Here is a 24322-nt window from a genome sequence, read left to right on the forward strand (position 1 = left end):
ATAAATGAAATGAATAGTGGAGGAGTGAGCCTGGACATTTCAGTCTGTTTAAACTTCACTTTGAAGCAGAACCTCTTAGTTCAGAAGGGTGAAGTTTCTGTTTGGACTCAGATCTGTGAACTGATTATAATAAATTTTCTTTTTTTAAACACATGAATTAGTCTCTTTGTTTTGTTTGTTACTGCACATGATGATAAAGCTACACTTTTAAATCACAAACAAAACTAACTTTAATATGTATATAAACGCTCTAAGGAAGGAGACAAACGATCAGATATTAGAGTTGATTAAAAATACTCATAATAATTTACTATTTTGCGTTTTAATGTGGAAACATCTTGTATAAACTCAGGGGACTGGCTCTTACATCACATTGTATTGCAGGCTTGCTGATGTACAAAGTAAACCAATGCAATTCAAATGTTTAAATTAATTAACATGTATTCTCAAATATGGATAGTCACAATATTTTGCATGCAGTAGGCTATGCTAAGGTAAGTAGCGATAGTTCATTTTAAGTTTACTTAAGTGGAAGAATGTGACTAATAAACCTATAGGCTTACTTACACCAGGCATTACATTGTGAACATTGTGAACAGGTAGATTATATTATCTATGAGTCTCTGGGTCAAGGCGAGGCTGTGTTCCAAAACTTAGGTGCTGATTGGCCAAGTGGAGTCCTGTGTATCTGAACTCTACCTATCGCTCTGCGCTCGATTGCTCTTCCTTCATCCTCCAAGTACCCGGATGTCTGTCTCAGTAACTTGAAATTGAATTTGGTAATCTGAATTGTGAGAACTGAATGTGAGGATATAGAGTAGACAGTTGATTTTCAGTGAAGATCAAATTGTATTGGACTTCAGTTACAAACGAATAAATTCAATTTCAAATTATACTATTCAGATTCAATTTTTCAATGCAATGATTCAAATTAAACAATACAATTTCAAATTATGTGATTCAAATTCAGTTTTTCAATGCAATTATTCAAGTTTAGCAATTCAAATTCAAATATAAATGATTCAAATTCAGTTTCTGGTGGCACATATTTCAGCCCATAAACTAGGGGCTTTTATTTTGGTATTTCGCGTCTGAGCGGTAGTGTTTTACTTTGAAAGGAAGGTGCTCTTAAGTGATAAACGTCACTTGACAGAAACCCAAACAGTAGAAACGTCAGCGGCAGTAGACCGTTTAGAGAGTGTTTGGCCGTAGTTTCCGGTCTTTAATGTGGACTAAAACGGGTCTAAATGTGCTGAAAGTTCGGAGAAACTCGAGTCCAAGAGGTAACAAAGTAGTTTATTTAATGAATATCTTGTGGGAGGGAGAGAGAGAGTGGGAGGGAAAGAGAGAGAGAGTGAAACAGAGTGAGGGAGGGAGAGAGAGAGAGAGAGAGAGAGAGAGAGAGAGAGAGAGAGAGAGGGAGTGTAGAATAATAGCAGTAAATACTGACAGTTAATCTTAAAGCTGCATGTGTCAGATAAGAATGTCAGTTTAAGGGTGTTGTGCTCATTGCTAAAGAGCTGTGTGCAGTCATTAGAACATATATATATATATATATATATATATATATATATATATATATATATATATATATAATATATATATAGAATAAGCCTTATATGGTAGAAAGAAGCATTATGAACCAGACAGTTGGTAGAAAAACAGGAAATGTGTAAAAGGAAGCTGTGCAACACAGGCGGCCTGAACCATGGTGGAGATGTCTGCTGCGGTGCGTTCTTTTTGTCTTGTAATCGCAACTAGTAGCTCGAGCGTGACGTCACATCCGTGTCGAAAAACGAATAACCGCGGGTTGTTGCGTTCTTTTTGTCACACAATACTACGAGTCGGAAAAAAGATGGATTTTTGTAACATTTTTAGTAACATTTAGGATTCTATTCACCCAGTTATTGACATATTACACACATATATTTCACAGTTTGATACATGAAAATTACGTTTTGATTAATAATAATAATAATAATAATAATAAATTGAATTTATATAGCGCTTTTCATGGACTCAAAGTCGCTTTACAGGGCAGGGTAGATTATAAAAACATAACAAAACAAAACAAGCAAACAAAACAAGTAGAACAAAACAAGATACAGATGAAAAAGGGAGGGGGCAGGTGGACTATGGGTAGGCTGAGGTGAAGAGATGGGTCTTTGAGGCGGGACTGGAAGATGGTGAGGGACTCAGAGGTGCGGATCTCTTGGGGGAGGGAGTTCCAGAGCCTGGGAGCTGCTCTGGAGAAGGCTCTGTCCCCAAAACAGCGCAGGTTGGACTTTTGGATGGAGAGGAGACCGGCTGAGGTGGATCTGAGGGACCGTGAGGGTTGGTAAGGGGAGAGGAGGTCAGTGAGGTATGAGGGGGCCAGATGGTGGAGGGCTTTGTAGGTGAGGACCAGGATTTTGTAGGTGATCCGGTGGGAAATAGGAAGCCAGTGGAGTTGTTTTAGGACTGGAGTGATGTGGTGCCAGGATTTGGAGCAGGTAATGAGGCGGGCGGCTGAGTTCTGGACCAGTTGGAGTCGGTTGATGTTGGTAGAGCTGATGCCGAGGAGAAGTGAGTTGCAGTAGTCCAGTCGGGAGGAGATGAAGGCGTGAATGAGTCTTTCAGCAGCGGGGGTGTGAGAGAGGGTCTGATTTTGGCGATGGTGCGGAGGTGAAAGAAGGAGGTTTTAATGACTTGACGGATGTGAGGCTCAAGGGAGAGGGTGGAATCAAAGATAACGCCAAGGTTTGGCGGGCCTGGGGAGATGGGGGAGACAATGGTGCCGTCGATGGTGATATGGTGGGGTTATTGGTTTTGCTGAGTGTGGATTTGGAGCCGATCAGAAGGAATTCTGTTTTGTCGCTGTTGAGTTTGAGGAAGTTGTGTTGCATCCAGGTTTTAATAGCTGACAGACAGGAGTTTGTGGGAGAGGGGAGGATTGTGGGGGATTTGGTGCTGAGGTAGATCTGGGTGTCAGCAGCATAGCAGTGGAAGTCCAGGTTGAAGTGGCGGAGTATCTGACCAAGAGGGAGGATGTAGATGATGAAGAGGAGGGGGCCAAGTACGGAGCCTTGGGGAACACCTTGAGTGACTGTGGCTGTGGCAGAGGTGTGGTTGTGAAGAGAGATGAAATGGGATCTGTTGGAAAGGTAGGAGTGGAGCCAGCTGAGTGCAGTACCTTCGATACCGAGGTCTTTGAGTCTGGTGAGCAGGATGTTATGGCTCACAGTATCGAAGGCTGCACTCAGGTCGAGGAGGATGAGGATGTTGAGGGAACCGGTGTCAGCAAAGGTGAGGAGGTCGTTGAGGACTTTGAGGAGAGCGGTTTCTGTGCTGTGTAGGGGGCGAAAACCAGATTGGAGAGGTTCGAATAGGTTATTGGCATGAAGATGGGTTTGTAGTTGTGAGGCGACTATGCGTTCCAGGGTTTTAGACAGAAAGGGGAGGTTGGATATTGGGCGGTAGTTGTTGAGAGAGGAGGGATCCAGACCAGGTTTTTTAAGGATTGGGGTGACAGCGGCAGTTTTGAAAGCAGAGGGGACAGTTCCAAGGGACAGTGAGGAGTTGAAGAGGTTAGTGAGGTAGGGGCATAGGACTGGGAGGCAGGACTTCAGAAGTGGAGTAGGGAGGGGGTCAAGGGAGCAGGTAGTGGGTTTGGAAGAGCTGATGAGTTTGGAGATTTCAGGAGGAGTGACTGGGTCAAACTGGCAGAGGAGGAAGTGTGGAGGAGGGGTCGGGAGGTCTGGAGGGATGGAGAGAGGAGGGTCCAATTAACGTTAACGTTAGGCTACTGCTCTGCTTTCTGCTCAAGACTCGGCTTAAAGCCATTGTTGTCATATAGCAACCGAGCGTCTCTAGCCAACTTCAGCTGCACAAGCTACAAAATACCTAATCAGGTGGTATTTAACTCCTAATAAGACTGTAGCGACATGCCTATAGGTAGCAGTATACAGCGCTATGTTTAACTCCTAATAAGACTGTAGAGACATGCCTATAGGTAGCAGTATACAGCGCTATGTTTAACTCCTAATAAGACTGTAGAGACATGCCTATAGGTAGCAGTATACAGCGCTATGTTTAACTCCTAATAAGACTGTAGAGACATGCCTATAGGTAGCAGTATACAGCGCATGTTTAACTCCTAATAAGACTGTAGAGACATGCCTATAGGTAGCAGTATACAGCGCTATGTTTAACTCCTAATAAGACTGTAAGCCATAGCCTATAGGTAGCAGCATACAGCGCTATGTTTAACCCCTAATAAGACTGTAGAGACATGCCTATAGGTAGCAGTATACAGCGCCATGTTTAACTCCTAATAAGACTGTAGAGACATGCCTATAGGTAGCAGTATACGCGCTATGTTTAACTCCTAATAAGACTGTAGAGACATGTCTATAGGTAGCAGTATACAGCTCTGTTTAACTCCTAATAAGACTGTAGAGACATGCCTATAGGTAGCAGTATACAGCGCCATGTTTAACTCCTAATAAGACTGTAGAGACATGTCTATAGGTAGCAGTATACAAGCGCTATGTTTAACTCCTAATAAGACTGTAGAGACATGCCTATAGGTAGCAGTATACAGCGCTATGTTTAACTCCTAATAAGACTGTAGAGACATGTCTATAGGTAGCAGTATACAGAGCTATGTTTAACTCCTAATAAGACTGTAGAGACATGCCTATAGGTAGCAGTATACAGTGGTATGTGTACCACTAACTAAATAACTAATCAGGCGGTATTTAACTCCTAATAAGACTGTAGAGACATGCCTATAGGTAGCAGTATACAGTGGTATGTGTACCACTAACTAAATAACTAATCAGGCGGTATTTAACTCCTAATAAGACTGTAGAGACATGCCTATAGGTAGCAGTATACAGGCTATGTTTAACTCCTAATAAGACTGTAGAGACATGCCTATAGGTAGCAGTATACAGCACTATGTTTAACTCCTAATAAGACTGTAGAGACATGCCTATAGGTAGCTATACAGGCTATGTTTAACTCCTAATAAGACTGTAGAGACATGCCTATAGGTAGCAGTATACAGCCTCATGTTTAACTCCTAATAAGACTGTAGTGACATGCCTATAGGTAGCAGTATACAGCCATGTGTACCTACTTCTTCATTTGGTTACAACAAAGACAAAAGTGCTTAAAATTGTAGAAAACCACAATGTTACTACGTGTGATGCACGACGTAGCCATCTTTGAAAGTGAGCTCGGGGTCCTCTGAGTTCAGACGACTTGACGAGTCGTAAATACGACCTCGGGGGCGTTCTTTCTGCAACTTCCGGGTCGTAACTCCGGAAAACGACTCGTAGATCGACTTCGGTGGACAAAAAGAACGCACCATTAGAGACAGAGGACACCGCCCTGCAGAGAAGGGACAAGAAGGAAGGGACAGCTCACAACTGGACTTTTTCCTGTGTCTGAAGCCAGGGATACTTTGTGTCTGTGAACCCACAATTGTGATCTGTAAACTTCTGTGCTAGACTTTAATCTATTGTCTCAGATTGATCCTTGAGTTTTGGTATTCATAAGTCCTATCAAAGAATACACGGGAATTAGTAAATTGGACTCAGATCGTTTTCTTTTGACCTTTGGGCCTGTTCCTTTTTGACGGTAATTCCCTTCAGCAGAGAGTGTGAAACAGAGAGAGGGAGGGAGAGAGAGAGAGAGAGATAGGGGAGATAGAGAGACAGGGAGAGGGAGAGGGAGGGAGAGGGACGGAGAGAGAGTGAGAGAGAGAGATAGGGGAGATAGAGAGACAGGGAGAGGGAGAGGGAGGGAGAGGGACGGAGAGAGAGTGAGAGAGAGAGATAGGGGAGATAGAGACAGGAGGGAGAGGGAGGGAGAGGGACGGAGAGAGAGAGGGAGAGACAGAGGGAGAGGGAGGAGAGGAGAGGAAACAGAGAGAGAGGGAGGGAGAGAGAGAGAGGGAAAGGAGAGAGGGAGAGAGAGAGAGAGGGAGAGTGAAACAGAGAGAGAAAGAGAGAGGGAGAGGGTGAGAGAGGGAAAGGGAGAGAGAGAGGGAGACAGAGAGAGAGACAGAAAGAGGGAGGGAGAGAGAGAGGGAGAGAGAGACAGAGAGAGGGAGGGAGGGAGAGAGAGAGAGATAGGGGAGATAGAGAGACAGGGAGAGGGAGAGAGAGGGAGAGGGAGGGAGAGGGAGGGAGAGGGACGGAGAGAGAGGGAGAGTGAAACAGAGAGAGAGGGAGGGAGAGAGAGAGAGAGAGAGGGAGAGAGAGAGAGAGAGAGACAGAGAGAGGGGGGAGGGAGAGGGAGGGAGGGGAGGGAGAGAGAGAGAGACAGAGACAGAGAGAAATAGAAAGTCAGAGAGAGAGAGGGAGAGAGAAACAGAGAGAGAGACAAAGAGGGGGAGTGAAACAGAGAGAGAGAGATAGAGAGAGAGAGAGGTAAACCAGGTTAACATGTGTTTTCTTTCTGTCTCTCTAACTTTCCCATCTCAGATTCTTTTCTTTCTTGTCTTTAATGGTGGATGTTGTGTTATCTTGTGCTATAACTGGAGGTCTCTGACTGGTTGGGCCTCCTGTTCTAGTCTGACTCAGTCAGTCTGCTCTCCAGCTCTGTGGAGATGGTGGGGGTAAAGGTCTCCATCTAGTGGACTGATAGCACAACTACAGCTCATCTGGGCTTTCTCTGCCTCACACATGTTGGAACCATGGTTACAGCTGCTGATCCATGGCTCATTAAATGTCACATTGTTATGTTTTTGTATTTTCATCCTAAGTGCTACAAAAAATGTCCCCACAACCTTTTTCTAAGGGCTGCACGATATGAGGGAAACATGTGAATACTTTGTTAGTATTCTGCTAAAATACAACATATTATTTGTTGAATAAGAAAGAAAGTATTTAAGTTATTTCCAATATTCTTTTATTAAAAAAATTGAACATTGAACTGAATACAAAAGGCATCAATAAAAAAGAAATAATTACATTTTAAAGTGCAGTTTTCTACTGATACTCTTTCAACTAACTCCAAAAATCCCTGAGTGTAATATCACAGTCTTTCCAGATGGGTTTATCGTTAAACTTATCATAATGATAAAAAACAACAGTGATATATTGTGCAGCTAAAGTTGTAATTGTGTTTTAGTTTTTAAAGTGAATGATGTTGGCTGTGGTTGGGTTCTTGTTGTGGCATCTTCACTGTAGACTAGCTCAAAATCCACATGGTCCACTCCTTTTAGAACAGATGAAAACACTCTTTTATTTTCATACAAATGGGAACAAACAACTTGAGACATGTGACTGACCATTAGGGGTGGCACGGTTCATGAAAAAAACTCAGAATCGTACGGTTGGCTTGTCTCGGTTCGGAGCGTGTGTGCGTCGCACAGTTCATCAGTACACTGCTAATGGTCACTAACCACTTACTGCCGTAGTGCCCACTTTAAACACCAACTTGAGCGTGTAATGCGTCTCCATAACAGCAGGCGGCGCTAATCTGTATTGTCGCCCAAAAAATGAAAACCGGCAGCTGATTGGACGAATGCATCGCGTGGGTCTGGTTTCTCCAGAAATTCAAAGAGACTGTCATGGTGTTTTGTTCTGAATACAAACTCATATTTTACTAAAATAGTTCACCGAAATTTGTTACTGAAAACATTTTAAGTGAGAAATAGGCCATGCAGTTGCTGAATCTGTCTGTTTTTTTGATCGACAAAGATACAAATTTTCATCAGAGTTTGAGAGGCGGTGAGCCGAGCCGACCGCTCCTGAAGTGGAGTGCGGTGGAGTGTGCAGGTCACGTCACACGTAGAGAGCAGTGGGAGAGTCTGGTGTGTGGGAACATTTTGGATTTTGTTACCTATGATGACAGCGGAAATCAAACAATAGATAGAACTGCCACTGTGTGCAAGCATTGTGCCACATGCTAATTGCTATATAATATATGCTAATTAATTAAGCTATAGTATATGCTGAAGTATATTTCTGGAGTGTTAAAGATTAAAAGAAAAAAATAACAAGAACCGTACAGAACCTAAAACCGTGATATGAACTGAACCGTGGGTTTTATCAACCTACTGACCATTGACACTGTTTCAGTTATAAACTGGTGTCTGGTTGACTTTGTTCACTGGCATCTGAGTCCTTAAAGGGCCTGAAAGTACATTAAAACCGTTTTTCTTTTGTGGATTGGGTCTCAGAAAGCTTTGTTAGTTTCCTCCCAGTCAGAGCTGACGGTTCTCCATGTCAAAGCTGATCACTCAGGCTACATCTACACTGCTACGTCTTGTTTTGGTTTGCTTCTTTTAAGACTCGTATCCACACTACTACGACGTTTCCGAGCCCCTAAAATGGAGACATTTGGAAAACAGTGCTGCCCACGTTTGGGTTTGAAAACTGTGTGGTTGCTTCGTAGTCTGGACGGACACAAACAGAGACCTTTGGAAACGGCGCCACATGTCAGTCAGTCTTATCGGTTAGGCTTATGTTACACCTTTCCTAGTTTCAGGCTCCCTAGACCGTGGTCTGGAAGTGGCAGTATTGGCAACAGATGAAGCCACCGTGTTTTGAAAGCTTGATCAGTCCAGCATCATGATTCATCCAGAGCTCTGTGTGTTGTGTTCTGTTGAAGCCCAGACTCTCCTGAACCTGAACCCAGCTCTGTGTCCATCAAGAGCCACCGGTCCATGGATCCACCTTTAGTGTTTAAAGGACAGCTTCCTGCTGTTGTTGCATTTATCTATAGCATTCAGTTGCCTGCTGAATCAAGTCATTATAAGCTCATTTCAGACCTTTACATCCTGTAAAATACCTGCAGCACTACCAAGTCATTGTGGTTTTCTCAAACCTCCTTTAAATATAAAAACTAAAATATAATTTATTTCGCAGCATATTTCCTCATCTGTAAACTCTGAGAAACTCAAACTGTTGTTGTAAAGTACACTTCTCCCATTTAGTGGCTCTTATATTGGCATTCTGTCCCTAAAAAAGTCTAAATCAAAAATCCAATCATGGATTTAGAAAACCGGAGTTCTTTGGAAAAAATGAAGTTGAGACCCATGTTGGCTTCCTGACTGGGTGTTATCGGTCCCGCAGTGTCCCTCCCTGATTCGTCACGCCCCTATCACATGACCCTTTTCCAGAAGAACATCAACATTGACTATCGATGGTTTTCCTGATCTTGTTGCTGTTGCTAGCAGCTGTTGTGCAATTAAATTATGTATTTAATAACGCTGCTGCTGCCTACATGTCCTCAACAATGCGCAAGACGGAAGATATTTGAGTCACTTATGACCATTCCTGTGTCCAGTGGCGTAACCAACTTACACTGTGTTTCATGTGGATGAGGCCTAAGAATCATGTTGTTTTCGTTAGAATGAGCCCTTCATATCTACATAGGGAGCAGGTCTTCTTTACAAGTCTGCCATGAGGGAAGACCACCGTAGGTTTTTCTACTTGCTTGGAAAAGGGAGGTGTGCGGTCAGTTGGTTGCAATCTACAAACTCACCACTAGATCCTACACACTGGACCCACAGAGCAACAGCAGGACCTCTAACTGGCCAGACTCTGCACATAAATCCCACCAACACAGCTCCGGTGTCAACCAATCAGAACTCCTGTTGCTTCTCTGAGACATTTGTGTTACGGTTTTACTTCAGTTTGACAGAACTGTCTGATTTTAGCAGGAAACCACGATGAAGAAAGAGGACCTTTTCAACACTCTGGAGGATTTAAAAGAAGATGAATTTGAGCTATTCAAATGGTATCTGCAGCAGCAAGACATCCTGGAAGGCTACCAAAGCATCAAAGTGTCCAAGTTGGAGAACGCAGAAAGGCAGGACACGGTGGATGTGATGGTTAAAACCTATCATCTTCATGGAGCTCTGAAGGTGACCAAGAAGGTTTTAGAGAAGATCAACAGGAATGATCTGGTCCAGAGTCTGCCAGACACTAGCTCAGGACCAGAAGGTTAGTCAATCTTTTTAATAGCTAATGTGAAAGTGTTGACATATGAAAGCATCAAACATGTATTTTAGATGAAAGAGATGAGCAGATATCCAGTAGTTCCTTGTCCCCGTTTGCTCAGCGTCGTTAAAGTGCATGTACAGGACGCAGGAAGTATCTACCCGGAAGGTATTGGAAAAAAAACACTGTGGTGCTGCTCCAAACAGCTCTACTGTAGTCCACCCTTTACTTCCGTGACAAACATGCGTCACTTTGTAACACACGTTATAATGCTCGCCTAGCTTCTAGCGTGGCACGCCCTCATACTCTGCTTCTGACTGGCTAGTAGTCCTTACCTAGGCACTGTCAGGGCACGCTCTCATACTCTGCTTCTGACTGGCTAGTAGTCCTTACCTAGGTACTGAATTCATAAATTAAATAAAGCATTATTTATTAATTCTTTCATTCATTCATTACATTTATATAGCGCTTTATCATAGACACTCAAAGTGCTTCAGGGTGGGAGGACTACTCTCTAACACCACCATTATGTTTAACTATTTACATGCTTCACAAAATGCCTTCAAATATTTTGCATTTCTCAAGAACTGTTGCATGTTTGTCACGTCTCCTGACAGGATAGATGAGATGAAAGCAGTTTCTCCCAAAACTGAAGGTATTGTGTGTGTGTGTCTGCTAATTAAACATAACTACACTGAAGTACTACTGACAGAGTGAGTCTGAGAGGGAGGTGTGTTGGATCAATAAAAAAACAAACTGGATGGTAATAATAATTACATTATTTCTGTTTCAGTGGATGCCAGTGGTGTTGAAGACACTAAAGGTATAGTACAGTAGCTAAAGATTATTAAAGTGGGATTTTGCTTTGTCGTGTCGTGTGTAAGAATTTTGTCCAAAAGTCTGTCTTTAATTTTAATATTTTAATATTTTCTGAAGCCACTGTACAATACATCATATATGCTGTGTAAAGCATTTGAAATGACACAAAATCACCTGATTTTATTCTGAAGTGAAAGGGGGTTTCTACTAGCCTGACCTACTAGTGGTCCTACTCAGATTCTAGTCAGAATGTGAGTCTGAAACCGCTCCATTGGGCTGTGATTATGGGGCGTGTTCCAACCGAACCAGGAAAGAAAATGCCTCTGCATTCATTGGATAGACCTACAACCAATCAGAGCAACGGAACTCAACTCAACCGTCAACAGAACTCAACACTGTGTATCGTCTCCATAGCAACCACTCTTTGAAGAATGCATTCGTTCTAACTTCCGACTTTTAGACTTTTTTGAAGCTGGATATATCATTTCTGTAGCGAGCATGTCACTATCACTAACGTTATCCACATTTATATTTACACGCAGTAAATATAAATGTGGATAACGTTAGTGATAGTGACATGCTCGCTACAGTCGCATTTCTAGAGATGGATCGGCGAGAACATGTTTTATTTCTCTGATTCACGGCTTTGTTCTAACGCTGGGCGCTCCCTCTCTCCAGTCACTCTCTATCTCTCTCCACCATATAACGCCACCGTGCTTTGTTCTAACACTGGGCCTCCCTCTCTTCAGTCTCTCTCTATCTCGCTCCACCATATAACGCACCATATAACGTTACGGTGCTTTCGGGCGGTTGTTGAGGCTCCGCTCCGTCGAAAACTCTGCCATTTCGTAAAGCTGTTTGTAACGCAGAAATAAAATGGATTAATGATCATTTTATTCATATAGTTTATATCTGACTTTATCAGCTGACTTATATTGGCTGTTGAAACAGGTGAAGCCTCTTACGTTCTAAAACCAGCCTCTGCCACTTGAACAGCTTAGTCGCAGCCACACCATCAGCTGGTTTGAGACAGGTTGAGGATTTTAAAATGAATGCACTGTCGATATCTTCTGTAACAGACACGATGGTGGAATCTACACATCTCAATTCTCCAGCGGCAGCCACCTGTTGTAAACAAATTCAACCCAAGCGCTCTTTGGTGACGTGGTTGATTCTGTTACTGTTGATCATCTGTCTGACAATTTGATTGGTCCGAACAGATCTTGTTCGAGCATAATTGCTCCTCAGCGGATCAAGTCCAGATCGAACTTCCCGACCTCAAATGTTGTGGGGGGCTAAGTTCGGCTGGCATCCAGGCTAGGTTTCTACAGATTTGGGAACAAATTGGGAACAATAAAGCTATTTGGAGTAGGTTGCTGTCAGCACACAAACATGGCACTCAGTGTAAAGCTAACAGAGGATCAGCCATAAACTGTGTCTTGGATAGAGACGAGCATCTCATCATAACAGCTTCCTCAAGTTCATCTCGACATCATCGGCTCCCCCACTTCTCGGCGGCTCTGCTCCACCAGCTGGGTGTCTTTGCCTCTTTTCATCTTGTTAGATTCCTTGATGCATTCTTTCCAAGGGACTATAGGTTCTAAAATAATTACAAATGCTTTGAGGCTTCGGAGAGCAGCACCATGTCTTGCCTCAAGGTGTGACAGTAACATTTACTGGAAAATAGAGTTGCTTCCCCAGGTCAACTTTCATTTCCCAGTCCTGCCAAGTTGAGAGCAGAACGGAGGGGGATGTCCTTAAAGCTGTTTCTTCCCACCAGCTTTAATGAAAGGTGAATGGTTTGACTGAGGGCATGCGGGTGACTTGACTTTCCCATGGATTCACATGAATCAAGAACTTGATGCAGTGGGGCTCTGCCCTCCAGAGCTTGTATCACCTTTCGCTCCACTGCTTGCTTCCATCTTGCTCAGGCTCCCTGCTGCTGTATTCCAACCATCCAAGTGGCATCGACTAATGCTCTAACCTCCCCTTGGATCATGGTCCTCCTATGTTTCCCCTTCACCTTGTTGTAGCATGCTTTTTATGCTACTACCAAGGCCGGCCTTTCCATGTGTCTCTTGTCCACCAGTGAGCTGTCTCAACTGAGCCTCTGTTGCCTTCCACTTCTGACCTGTTCTGTCCTGGATGTCGGCCTGGGAGATTTTAGCGTTGCTTGACTCCTGACTCTTAGAGAAGGTGCTCCTCTGTTGGATCAGTGTGGGGTGGAGAGGGTGGTCGGGGTTATTCATGAAAGATAACAGTTTGTTCAGTGACCTTCTCTCCATAACGGCTTCAAATGTGTCCTGATGGCAGCCAGTAATGGAGCCAGCCTTCCTGATCAGTTTGTTCAGTCTGTTTGTGTCGCTGGCTCCAATGCTGCTGCCCCAGCAGATGTTGATTTTCCAGTTCAGCCTGTTGTCGATGTTGACACCCAGGTATCTGTACCCCTCAACCATGTCCACATCTCCACCCAGAATGCAAAGGGGCTGCGGAGCCGTTCCCTTTCTCCTGAAGTCAATCACCATCTCTCTGGTCTTATCCACATTCAGCAGCAGGTGATTCTTACCAGACCACTCCACAAAGTTGTCCACCAGCGCTCTGTACTCTCCCTCCTGTCCATCCCTTATACACCCAACAACTGCAGAGTCATAAGAGAACTTCTGTAAGTGACATGACTCTGAGTTGTACTGGAAGTCTGTGGTGTATAAGGTGAACAGAAAAGGAGACAGCACAGTCCCCTGTGGAGCCCACGTACCACTCACCACCACATCAGACAGAACACAGTCCAGACAGACAAACTGTGGTCTGTCTGTCAGGGAGTCAGTGATCCAGGAGACTGTGGACACACCAACCCCCATCATCCGTAGCTTCTCACCCAGTAGCAGTGGCTGGATGGTGTTGAATGCACTCGAGAAATCAAAAAAAGTGATTCTCACAGTGCCGCCGCCGCCATCCAGGTGCAAATGAGCTCGCTGCAGAAGATAGATGACAGCATTGTCCACTCCCAGACGAGGCTGGTAGGCAAACTGTAGAGGGTCCAGAGAAGATCTCACCTGCGGCCTCAGGTAGGCCAAGACCAGCCTCTACAGCACCTTCATCACATGGGATGTGAGAGCCACTGGGCGGTAGTCTTTGAGACTTTAAAGTCGACTTCTTGGGGACCGGGACAAGGCAGGACATCTTCCACAGCAGCGGCACCCTCTGCAGGCTCAGGCTCAGGTTGAAGACATACTGGAGAACACCAGACAGCTGACTGGCGCAGGTCCTCAGGACCCTGGGGCTGATGCTGTCCGGGCTGGCAGCCTTGCGCTGGTGAAGCCTCTCCAGCTGTCTCCTCACCTGGCCAGGTGTGAATGAAAAGCAGGGGGAGTGCTTGAAGTGTCTGTGGGGGGAGATGAGATGTTCTGTAGCTGTGGGGGGAGTGGGCAGACCACAGGGAGGTGAGAGGGGAGGTGTGGGAGCAAGAGAGGGGGGTGAGGAGGCAATGAGAGGGTGTGGGGGGTTGGTTGAGTGGTAGAAGAGGCAGGGGATGGCTGTGAGCTAAACCTGTTAAAGTAACAGATCAGCTTGTTTGCGCTCTCACAGCTGCCTGGTGTTTGTTTCCTTCTAGCCGGGATCCCTGTCCACACCTCCCTCATATTGTTCCCTTGTAGACTGGCCTCCAGCTTCCTCCTGTAGGAGTTTTTACAGTCCCTCAGTTTATCCCGCAGTTTGTGCTTTACTACCCTCAGCTCCTGTCTATCCCATTACCTGAAAGCTTTCTTCTTCTCATTCAGAAGAACTTTCAGGTCACTGGTGATCCACGGCTTCTCATGTGGCGATAGCAATGTGCTTTGTGTGGATGAAGCATTAAAGGTCCCATGACATGCTGCTTTTTGGGTGCTTTTATATAGGCCTTAGTGGTCCCCTAATACTGTATCTGAAGTCTCTTTCCCGAAATTCAGACTTGGTGCAGAATTACAGCCACTAGAGCCAGTCCCATAATGCACTTTCCTTAGAATGTGCCATTTCTGTGTCTGTAGCTTTAAATGATAATGAAGAGGAGAGAGGGGGGCAAGGTGGAGGGTGGGGGTATGGCCTTGACCAACTGCCACTTTGCTCGTTTGAAAGCCATGATGTCTCTCTCTTTCTCATGGGCGAGCCAAATTCTTTGGTTGGGCAAATCAGACAAAGGGGAGGTAACCTTGCTCCTTATGACCTCATAAGGAGCAAGATTCCATATTGGTCCATCTGAGCTTTCATTTTCTCAAAGGCAGAGCAGGATACCCAGGGCTCAGTTTACATCTATCGCCATTTCTAGCCACTGGGGGACCACAGGCAGGCTAGTGGAACTCATATTAATATTTTTAAAAAAACTCATAAAGTGAAATTTTCATGCCATGGGACCTTTAAGTTTATTTGACTCATTTAGTGGCTGGCTTTCTCTCATTACGTTACTTTTCCACTGTCTGCATGCATTCCATTTTGACCTGGTGTATCATTAGGCCACCTGGGTTCTTGCAAACTTTGCTTCAATCACAAATCGTAATTGTCTTATTGCCATTGCCGTTCATCATCATTCTTTTGGTCCATCTGTGATGTGATGATGATAAAACTTAAGTAAAATTGTTATGATGGTATCAGTGAGTAGTGTGAGATTTTAAAGGCAGTGCTCTGCACCTGCTTGAATATAAATTGGAAGTTACTCATCAGCTGGTTCCAAGCAGCTGATGAATGAGCCACTGATGGTGAATCAATGTAAGCATCACATCAATGCTCTGCCCAACATAACACAGAGACATTACTGACTGTATAAAATATGTTTGGTTGACTATAATGACATTTTAGATGGCTCATTTTGTGTTATTTAAAAGGAAAGATCTTTGAGTTGTTCGTTATTCTCAGGAAGCCAATACTATAGTAAAATAGTATTTGTGTACTGATTCTGCATCTGTAGACAAACATCATAATACTTTTTGTTTTCAACACAGACGGGATTGTTCCAGTGCCAAAGCCACCACGACACATCTCATATTACCAACAAAAGCTTCAGCCAAACCTCCAGAATGAGTTTTTGTGTGCACAAGAGGGGTGGGCACAGAATAAAGATGGGCGACCTCTGGATGATATCTACACACCTCTGTACATCAAAGATACTGGTGACGTACACATCAACACACAGCATGAGGTCAGGCAGATTGAGGTGGTGAAGCCAGCAGATACAGAGACAACAATTGCACCTTGTGACATGTTCAAACACCCCTCTGTAAAAAACAGACCCATAAGAACAGTGCTGACAAATGGAATCGCAGGAATTGGAAAAACATTTCTTGTGCACAAGTTTGTGTTGGACTGGGCTGAGGGAAGAGCCAATCAAGATGTGAATCTCATTTTCCCCTTCACCTTCCGAGCTGAATTTAAAGAAGGGGGAAAAGTGGTGTTTGGCAGAGCTCATTCATGAATGTATCTGGGAGACCAGAGACATCAAGGAAGAAGCTCTTAATCACATCTTTACAGCTCTGCAGTCATCAGGAAACACCAACTTTGACAGGAGTGAATTCAAACTTCTGTTTGTTTTGGATGGACTGGATGAGAGCCACCTTGATCTGGACTGCTCCACCAATAAAAACCAGACAGTTAAAATTGATGTGACAGCGCCGACCTCAGTGGACGAGCTGCTCACGAACCTCATCAAGAAGAAACTGCTTCCCTCTGCTCGCATCTGGATAACCACACGACCTGCAGCAGCCAATCAGATCCATTCTGATTTTGTAGACATCATGACAGAGGTCAGAGGGTTCACTGACCCACAGAAGGAGGAGTACTTTAGAAAGAGATTCACAGATCAGGAGCGGGCCAGCAGAATCATCTCCCACATCAAGACATCACGGAGCCTCCACATCATGTGCCACATCCCAGTCTTCTGCTGGATCACTGCTACAGTTCTGGAGGACATGTTGAAGACCAGAGAGGAAGGAGAGCTGCCCAAGACCCTGACTGAGATGTACGCAGAATTCCTGAAGTTTCAGATTCATCAGACAAAAGAGAAGTATGACCCAGGAGAATGCATTCAGTACATTGAGTCATTAGCAAAACTGGCTTACCGTCAGTTGGAAAAGGGCAACCTGATCTTCTACAAGAAAGATCTAGAAGAGAGTGTCATTGACGTCAGTGGAGCCTCGGTGTGCTCAGGAGTGTTCACGGAGATCTTCAAAGAGCAACGTGGGAGGAAGAATGATAAAAAAAAGATCTTTAGCTTCATCCATCTGAGTGTTCAGGAGTTTATGGCTGCTCTTCATGTAGAGAGGGCAGTCATTAACAGAAAGAAGAATGTGATGTTTGGGCAAAGTTTTCGTGAACAAGCGCAACTGGTTTTCAGCAAAAAATCTATGATGGCTAACGTTCACAGGTTTGCTATTGACAAGGCCTTACAGAGTCCAAACGGCCACCTGGACTTGTTCCTTCGCTTCCTCATGGGTCTTTCCCTGCAGACCAATCAGGATCTCCTCAAAGACCTGCTGGCTCAGACAGGAAATAGCTCACAGACCAATCAGGATACAGTCGAGTACATCAAGATGAAGATCAGTGAGGATCTGTCTCCAGAGAGAAGCATCAATCTGTTCCACTGCCTGAATGAACTGAATTGTTCTCTAGTGGAGGAGATCCAACAGTATCTGAGTTTAGGAAGTATCTCCACAGATAAACTGTCTCCTGCTCAGTGGTCAGCTCTGGTCTTCATCTTACTGTCATCAGGAAATGATCTGGACGTGTTTGACCTGAAGAAATACTCTGCTTCAGAGGAGGCTCTTCTGAGGCTGCTGCCAGTGGTCAAAGCCTCCAAAAAAGCTCTGTAAGTGCACTGATTACTTAAGATACTAAAGGTATCAGATGTAACACCTGCAAATTGTTTCTTCAGTTTCATTGTACCTCCACAGATTAATCCAGCCAAATGAAGAAAAAAAGATCTGCCACTTTGTAGTTCATTTGAGGCTGAATTTAATTAGTGTGAATGACTGGGATCCAACAGATGTGACTATATTTTTAGAAATTTCCTTTAATAGTTTTCTGACTCAGTAATATACACAACACAAGACATACATTTGTTGTGTTTGAATCATTAACTCAGTCTGGACAACCATAGAAACGTGTTGTGTTGTAGATGTGTAAGTCATTTCAAATACAGATCAGAAGTAAAGCTGCTTTCTACTGCACTAAAGAGTCCACACTGTAAACTGGAGACTCTCAGGTCAGGAATAATACAGCTATGAAGGGTGATCCATTATATTGCATTTTATTTAGCTGATGCTTTTATCCAAAGTGAATTACAGTGACTGTCAAGTGCAGTCAACCATGTAGGTAAAATTAAGAAGAGCAAGAATCACATAGAAGTACATAGCTTCAAATAAGATAAAACACAACATGTAAGTGCAATTTCCTTTATAAAACCAGCATTTTCTTAGGTGCAGTTGGAAGAGATGTGTTTTTTAGCCTGCGGTGGAGGATGCATAGACTTTCGGCTGTCCTGATGTCAAGGAGGAGCTTGTTTCACCATGTAGGGGGCAGGACAGCAAAAAGTCTGGATGTTGTTGAGTGACTATAGGTGTCCCTCGCAGTGAGGGAGCAGCAAGCATATTGGCCATTGACAAGAGCTTGAACCCGAACCTGAGGGTCAGAAAAGGCTGTATCCATCTGAGGTTGTGCAGCATGTATCTACATGATCGTGTTGTTGCAGAAATGTTGGCAGTGAGGGAGAATTGGTTGTTGAGTCTCACACCCACGTTCCTAGCAGTCCTGGTGGGGACTACCACAGAGTTGTCGATCTGGGTGGAAGAGCCCTTCCCTGGAAGTCAAGCAGCTCAGTCTAGTCAAAGCTGAGTTTCAAGTGGTGTGTGGACATTCAATGAGAAATGTCAGACAGGCAGAGATACTTGCTGGTACTTGTGTTTCAGACTGGGGAAAAGAGAGAATTAGTCAGATGTCATCTGCATAGTTGTGGTAGAAAAAAGCCATGTGAGTGAAAAACAGAACCAAGAGGGAGTTGGTGTATAGAGAGAAGAGGTGTGTGCCCAGGACAGAACCTTGAATGATCCCATTATGAGTGGACATGGTTCTGACAAAGATTCTCTCAAAGTTACCAAGTAGGTGCTGTCTTTGAGGTAAGATGTGAGCAGAGTGTGCACAAACTAAGACACAGATCCTGAAGGATGAAAATGAGGTTCTGGTGGTTTATTGTTTCAAATGCAGCAGAAAGGTCCAGAAGGATAACCACAGAGTGTAGAAAGGCTGATCTAGCCACTCAGTAACAGGAATGAGGGCCGTTTTAGTTGAGTGGCCTGCCTTGAAACAAAAATTGTTGGGATCAAGAAGGTTGTTCTGGTGAAGATAAGAAGAGAGTTGGTTGAAGATAGCACGTTTGAATGTTTTGGAGAAAACGGAAGAAGAGAGACAGGTCTGTTGTTGTCAACTTCAGACAGGTTGAGTGTGGCTTTCCTTTGGAGAGGGGTCACTCTCGCTTCTTTGAGAGAGTCCAGGAAACAGCCGGTTGACTAGGTGGTGATAATAAGATGGGTGAGAAAATTGTGACCCAAATCTTTCACAAGGTGTTGTCATCTTTCTTTACCTGGTAGCTACCTAAATATAAGTGTAAGTCATATCAAATACAGATTAACATGTTTGCACTTATGTTCTGTTCAAATTTTTAGGCTGAGTAGCTGTAACCTATCAGAGAGAAGCTGTGAAGCGCTGTCCTCAGTTCTCAGCTCAGAGTCCTCTAGTCTGAGAGAGCTGGACATGAGTAACAACAACCTAAAGGATTCAGGAGGGAAACTGCTTTCTGCTGTACTCGAGAGCCCACACTGTAAACTGGAGACACTCAGGTCAGGAATAATAAACCTGTAAAGGGTGATCCAGATCTGTCACACAGTGTCTTCAGTTAACCACTTTATTTTATGATAATAGTAATGCTTACCTAAACATAAGTATAATTAATATCAAATACAGATAGATTTCTTTCTTTTTTTACACGTGTTCTGTATTTTTAGGCTGAGCGACTGTGATCTGTCAGAGAGAAGCTGTGAAGATCTGTCCTCAGTTCTCAGATCACAGTCCTCTAGTCTGAGAGAGCTGGACCTGAGTAACAACGACCTAAAGGATTCAGGAGGGAAGCTCCTTTCTGCTGGACTTGGAAGTCCACACTGTAAACTGGAGACTCTCAGGTCAGGAATAATAAACCTGTAAAGGGGGACCCATATCTGTCATACAGTGTTTTCATTTTTCTTTAGACAGTTAACCACTTTATTTTATGAAAGTAGCTGCTATCTAAATATAAGTGTAAGTAATATCAAATACAGGTAGAAATGTTTTTACATATGTTCTGCACATATTTTAGGCTGAGTGGGTGTAACCTGTCAGAGAGAAGCTGTGAAGATCTGTCCTCAGTGCTCAGCTCCGAGTCCTCTAGTCTGAGAGAGGTGGACCTCAGTAACAATGACCTGAAGGATTCAGGAGGGAAGCTGCTTCCTACTGGAGTGAAGAGTCCACACTGTAAACTGGAGACTCTCAGGTCAGGAACAATAAATCTGTAAAGGGGAACCAGATTTGTCACACAGTGTTTTCATTTTAGTTTAGACAGGTAACCACTTTATTTTATGAAAGTAGCTGCTATCTAAATATAAGTGTAAGTAATATCAAATACAGATAGAATTGTTTTTACATAAGTTCTGTACATGTTTTAGGCTGAATGGCTGTAACCTGTCAGAGAGAAGCTGTGAAGATCTGTCCTCATTTCTTAGCTCAGAGTCCTCTAGTCTGAGAGAGCTGGACCTGAGTAACAACGACCTGAAGGATTTAGGAGTGAAGCAGCTCTCTGCTGGACTGGAGAGTCAACATTGTAAACTGGAGACTCTCAGGTCAGGTTTCATCTTCTGTTAAACAAATAACCATTTAAATGTTGCTTGATATATAGTTAATGTATCTTAATAAGATACCCAACCTTGAATATTGATTGCTGGTCAGAGCTATTAGAGACAATAAATGAAATAATGTAGACAAGGTCAGACTTTTTCTACTGTTTACATTCTGATTTGTTTTATACAAATTTTGGAATGTGCATAAAAATGTTGGAATGTGCATACAATGTATAATCTTCAAATGTTGTGAATATACCTTACTCAGTTTTTTTTATTATAATATTGTATTGACCTCTGTGGATTTTATAATATGAAGGAGGAACTCAGGATGTGCTTGATATTTTCAAGTATGAGATATCTATCCAATATACACCATGCTCAATGTCCCGCTTTGGGTTCTATGATGGAGGAAGGATGGATGGGTGGCAATGGGAAAAGGTTGAGAGGTAGTGTGTGTGTGTGTATGTGTGTGTGTTTTTTTTTTTTTTTTTCAACTGTTCATTACCTTGAGCAAATCTTGTTGGGGGTGGGGTGGGGTTTGGAGGTGGATAAGGGGAGAAGAAAAACAAGCATCAGAATTAAGCAACACTTTATTGTGCTTTTGTTGTATTTTCAATGATGATGTAATTAGCCTAAGGTTTCTTGTTTTGTTTTTTTCCTTTTTTGTGAAGATGCTTCATCTCCAATGTATGAATGATTGTAAGAAAATAAATAATTGATCACAAAAAAAAAGATACCCAACATCTTTCAGCCAATTGTTTAGTTTTCACGGCCCACAACTTCCATGTTTTGATTCAGTCTGACCACTCTCATCAGCACCTTCTTCAGCAGCAGCATGCAGCTGTTTCCATCCAACAAGCTCTGATAAACCCACTGTACACTACCTGCCCAGCAGCCGACAGCAGACAGACAAAGTTAGACACTAGCTGGTAAAGAAAGTTCAACATCTAACAGCTTAAGATCCAAATATTTTTCTTAAGAGTTTGTGGAGACTTAGCCCATTTTTTTCAATCTTAGAATTCTGTATGATACTCTGTGATTCACTCACATATCATTCCCAGTGCAGCTGGATGCATCATAAAGATTTTTTGTGATCTTACAGATGACTGCTGTCTACCAGCCGTAATAGATAAAGCTTTAGGGCTATACCAACTTGAGTCAAATTACTTTGTCGGGTTCTATGCCAACTTTGAAATCCAATATTTCCACACACTCTTCTGCTTTATTTTGCTCTTTTTTTGGACTGGCTTTGGGCCACTGTAGAAGTTTGCCAGTTGAGTGAGAGGTCAACAATAAATTAATGCAGATTTAAGACAAATTACTTTGTGTCAAATTCTGGGGGCATTTGACTGTTTAGCAACAATATATTTTAAAGAAGTGGACTGATGAGACAATTTAACATTTAGCTAAAATTAGGAAATTTACACTGAAGAAGAAAGACATGGTGAAAATGAATTAATTATTATTATTGTCGTAAATTCAAGTCATTTTCTGTGTGTGTGTGTGTGTGTGTGTGTGTGTGTGTGTGTGTAGGCTGAACTTCTCTGGTCTCAGCTCTGAACTTCAACCCCTCACATCTGACAGTGTTGGACCTGAGCTACAATCATCCAGGAGACTCGGGAGTGAAGCTGCTTTCAGCTAGACGGGAGGATCCACACTGCAGACTGGACACTCTAAGGTATGAACAGACAGCAGAGCTCACTGTTGGTTCACAGTGTGTACCAGCAACCCTGGTGATAACAGTGAAGACAGTAACTCAACTCCTATTAATAAGTTACATCCTTATTGGAGCACTTTGAGGACGTCTCAATTATGTTGATGTTCAGAGTTAATCTTTGACCTTAGAAACCTGAGATGTTTGATTAATACTTAATGCAAATGCTTGCTCTTGGGGGAATTACTGGAATTGTTGGGTCTTTGTAAATTATAGTGTGGTCTAGATCTACTCTATCTGTAAAGTGTCCTGAGAGAACTCTTGTTATGATTTGATAATATAAATAAAATTGAATTGATATATTTTAAAGATGAGAGATGAGGAAGCTTCTGAAGGTTCATTCTTACTTTGTTTCTTCCTCCAGGCTGGATCATTGTGGAGAGGAGAGGCTGAAACCTGGTCTGACTAAGTGTGAGTGTGCTTTCACTTTGATTCATAAAACAAGGCACAACATTTTACAGTAGGATCAGTATTGTGTTATTTATTTTTTTCGATTGCTAACAAGCATCAGTTAAAACAGAAGTCACATCGTAAAATCTATTCACACAGAGAAACAGAAGTCACAAACTGTGGATTTTGTGCAAACTGCATTTTTCATTGCTTTAACACAAAATGCTAGCCTGGATGCCAGCCAAACTTTTGAACATTTGAGGTCGGGAAGTTCGTTCTGGACTTGATCCGTTGTCGAGCAACTATGCTCGAACCAGAGCTGTTTGGACCAATCAAATTGTCAGGGCAGGCTTTATATGATGATGGACAGATGATCAACAGTAACGTAAGCAACCACGTCACCAAGGAGTGCTTGGGTTGAATTTGTTTACAACAAAGATGGCTGCCATCGCGTCTGTTACAGAAGATACTGACAGCACATTTATTTTAAAATCCTCAACTGGGCCGTCTCAGCTCGACTCAAACAAGCTGATGGTGTCACTGTGACTCAGCTGTTCAAGTCCGCCCGAAAGCACGGTAACGTTATATGGTCATGCGAGATAGAGTGTGACCGAAGAGAGAGAGCACCCAGCAGCGTTAGAACAAAGCCGTGAATCAGAGAAATAAAACGTGTTTTCGCCAATTCATCTCTAGAAATGCAACTGTCGCAAGCATCACACTATCACTAACGTTATCCACAGTCATATTTACACGAAACACATGGTATATCCAGCTACAAAAAAGTCTAAAAGTTAGGACGGAAGTGCAAAGAGGTTGCTATGGAGATGATACACCGTCTCGTCTCATTGGTGTTGAGTCCGTTGACAGTTGAGTTGAGTTCCGTTGCTCTGATTGGTTGTAGGTCTATCCGTTGCCCTGATTGGTTGTAGGTCTATCCAATTGAGTGCAGAGGCATGTTCTTTCATGGTTCGGTTGAAACACGCCCCATAATCACAGCCCAATGGAGCAGTATCAGACTCAGATTCTGACTAGAATCTGAGTATGACCATGTCAGGCTAACAAAATGCAGTCAATGATCACATTTTCCAAAATCTTTGAACTCTTCTCATGCAGACTCCACCACAAGCAGAACACTTTCTGCAGCACATTGTTCAAATGCTTAGACACTTGAAATTATTTAATATTGAATATGAATAGATAAATAACTAAATTAATATTTCCTTGTTAAGTGTATGACATAATTCATGTTTGTGAGATTACATGAGATCTTCAGAGCTCATAGAAATGGAGGAACTGACAGTAATTGAACTGAGCTCTTGGATTCTCTTTATTTACTTTTCATTTACAGCATAAGTTGATTTGTTATTGAATGTATGGTTATGTTATGTGTTAACTGTGTTTAATGTTCACATTCATTTTGGTATATGCATTAGTATTATTAGTGGAATTTGTGATGAAGAGGAAAAATTAAAAGGGAATAAAATAAGATTTATAAGAGACAAAATAAGAACAAATTAACTTAATGGGTGCCTAACTAATAATAATAAACTAAAAGAGCATTCAAATCTGAA

General features: G+C 42.9%; 1 protein-coding gene across 1 annotated transcript; it reads left to right on the top strand.

Moving 5' to 3' along the window:
- Nucleotides 1-1185: 1185 nt before the first annotated feature.
- On the top strand, nucleotides 1186-22267 carry LOC120566000 (NACHT, LRR and PYD domains-containing protein 12-like). Its single transcript, XM_039812188.1, is given in 11 exon segments — nucleotides 1186-1283; nucleotides 9659-9944; nucleotides 10735-10764; nucleotides 15731-16148; nucleotides 16150-17589; nucleotides 19442-19615; nucleotides 19781-19954; nucleotides 20128-20301; nucleotides 20474-20647; nucleotides 21464-21576; nucleotides 22181-22267. Coding segments are annotated over 9 exon segments (2907 nt in total). The 5' UTR covers nucleotides 1186-1283; nucleotides 9659-9670; the 3' UTR covers nucleotides 21513-21576; nucleotides 22181-22267.
- The last annotated feature ends 2055 nt before the right edge of the window (nucleotides 22268-24322 follow it).

Source organism: Perca fluviatilis, chromosome 1 (assembly GCF_010015445.1).
Source record: "Perca fluviatilis chromosome 1, GENO_Pfluv_1.0, whole genome shotgun sequence".
Lineage (NCBI taxonomy): Eukaryota > Metazoa > Chordata > Actinopteri > Perciformes > Percidae > Perca > Perca fluviatilis.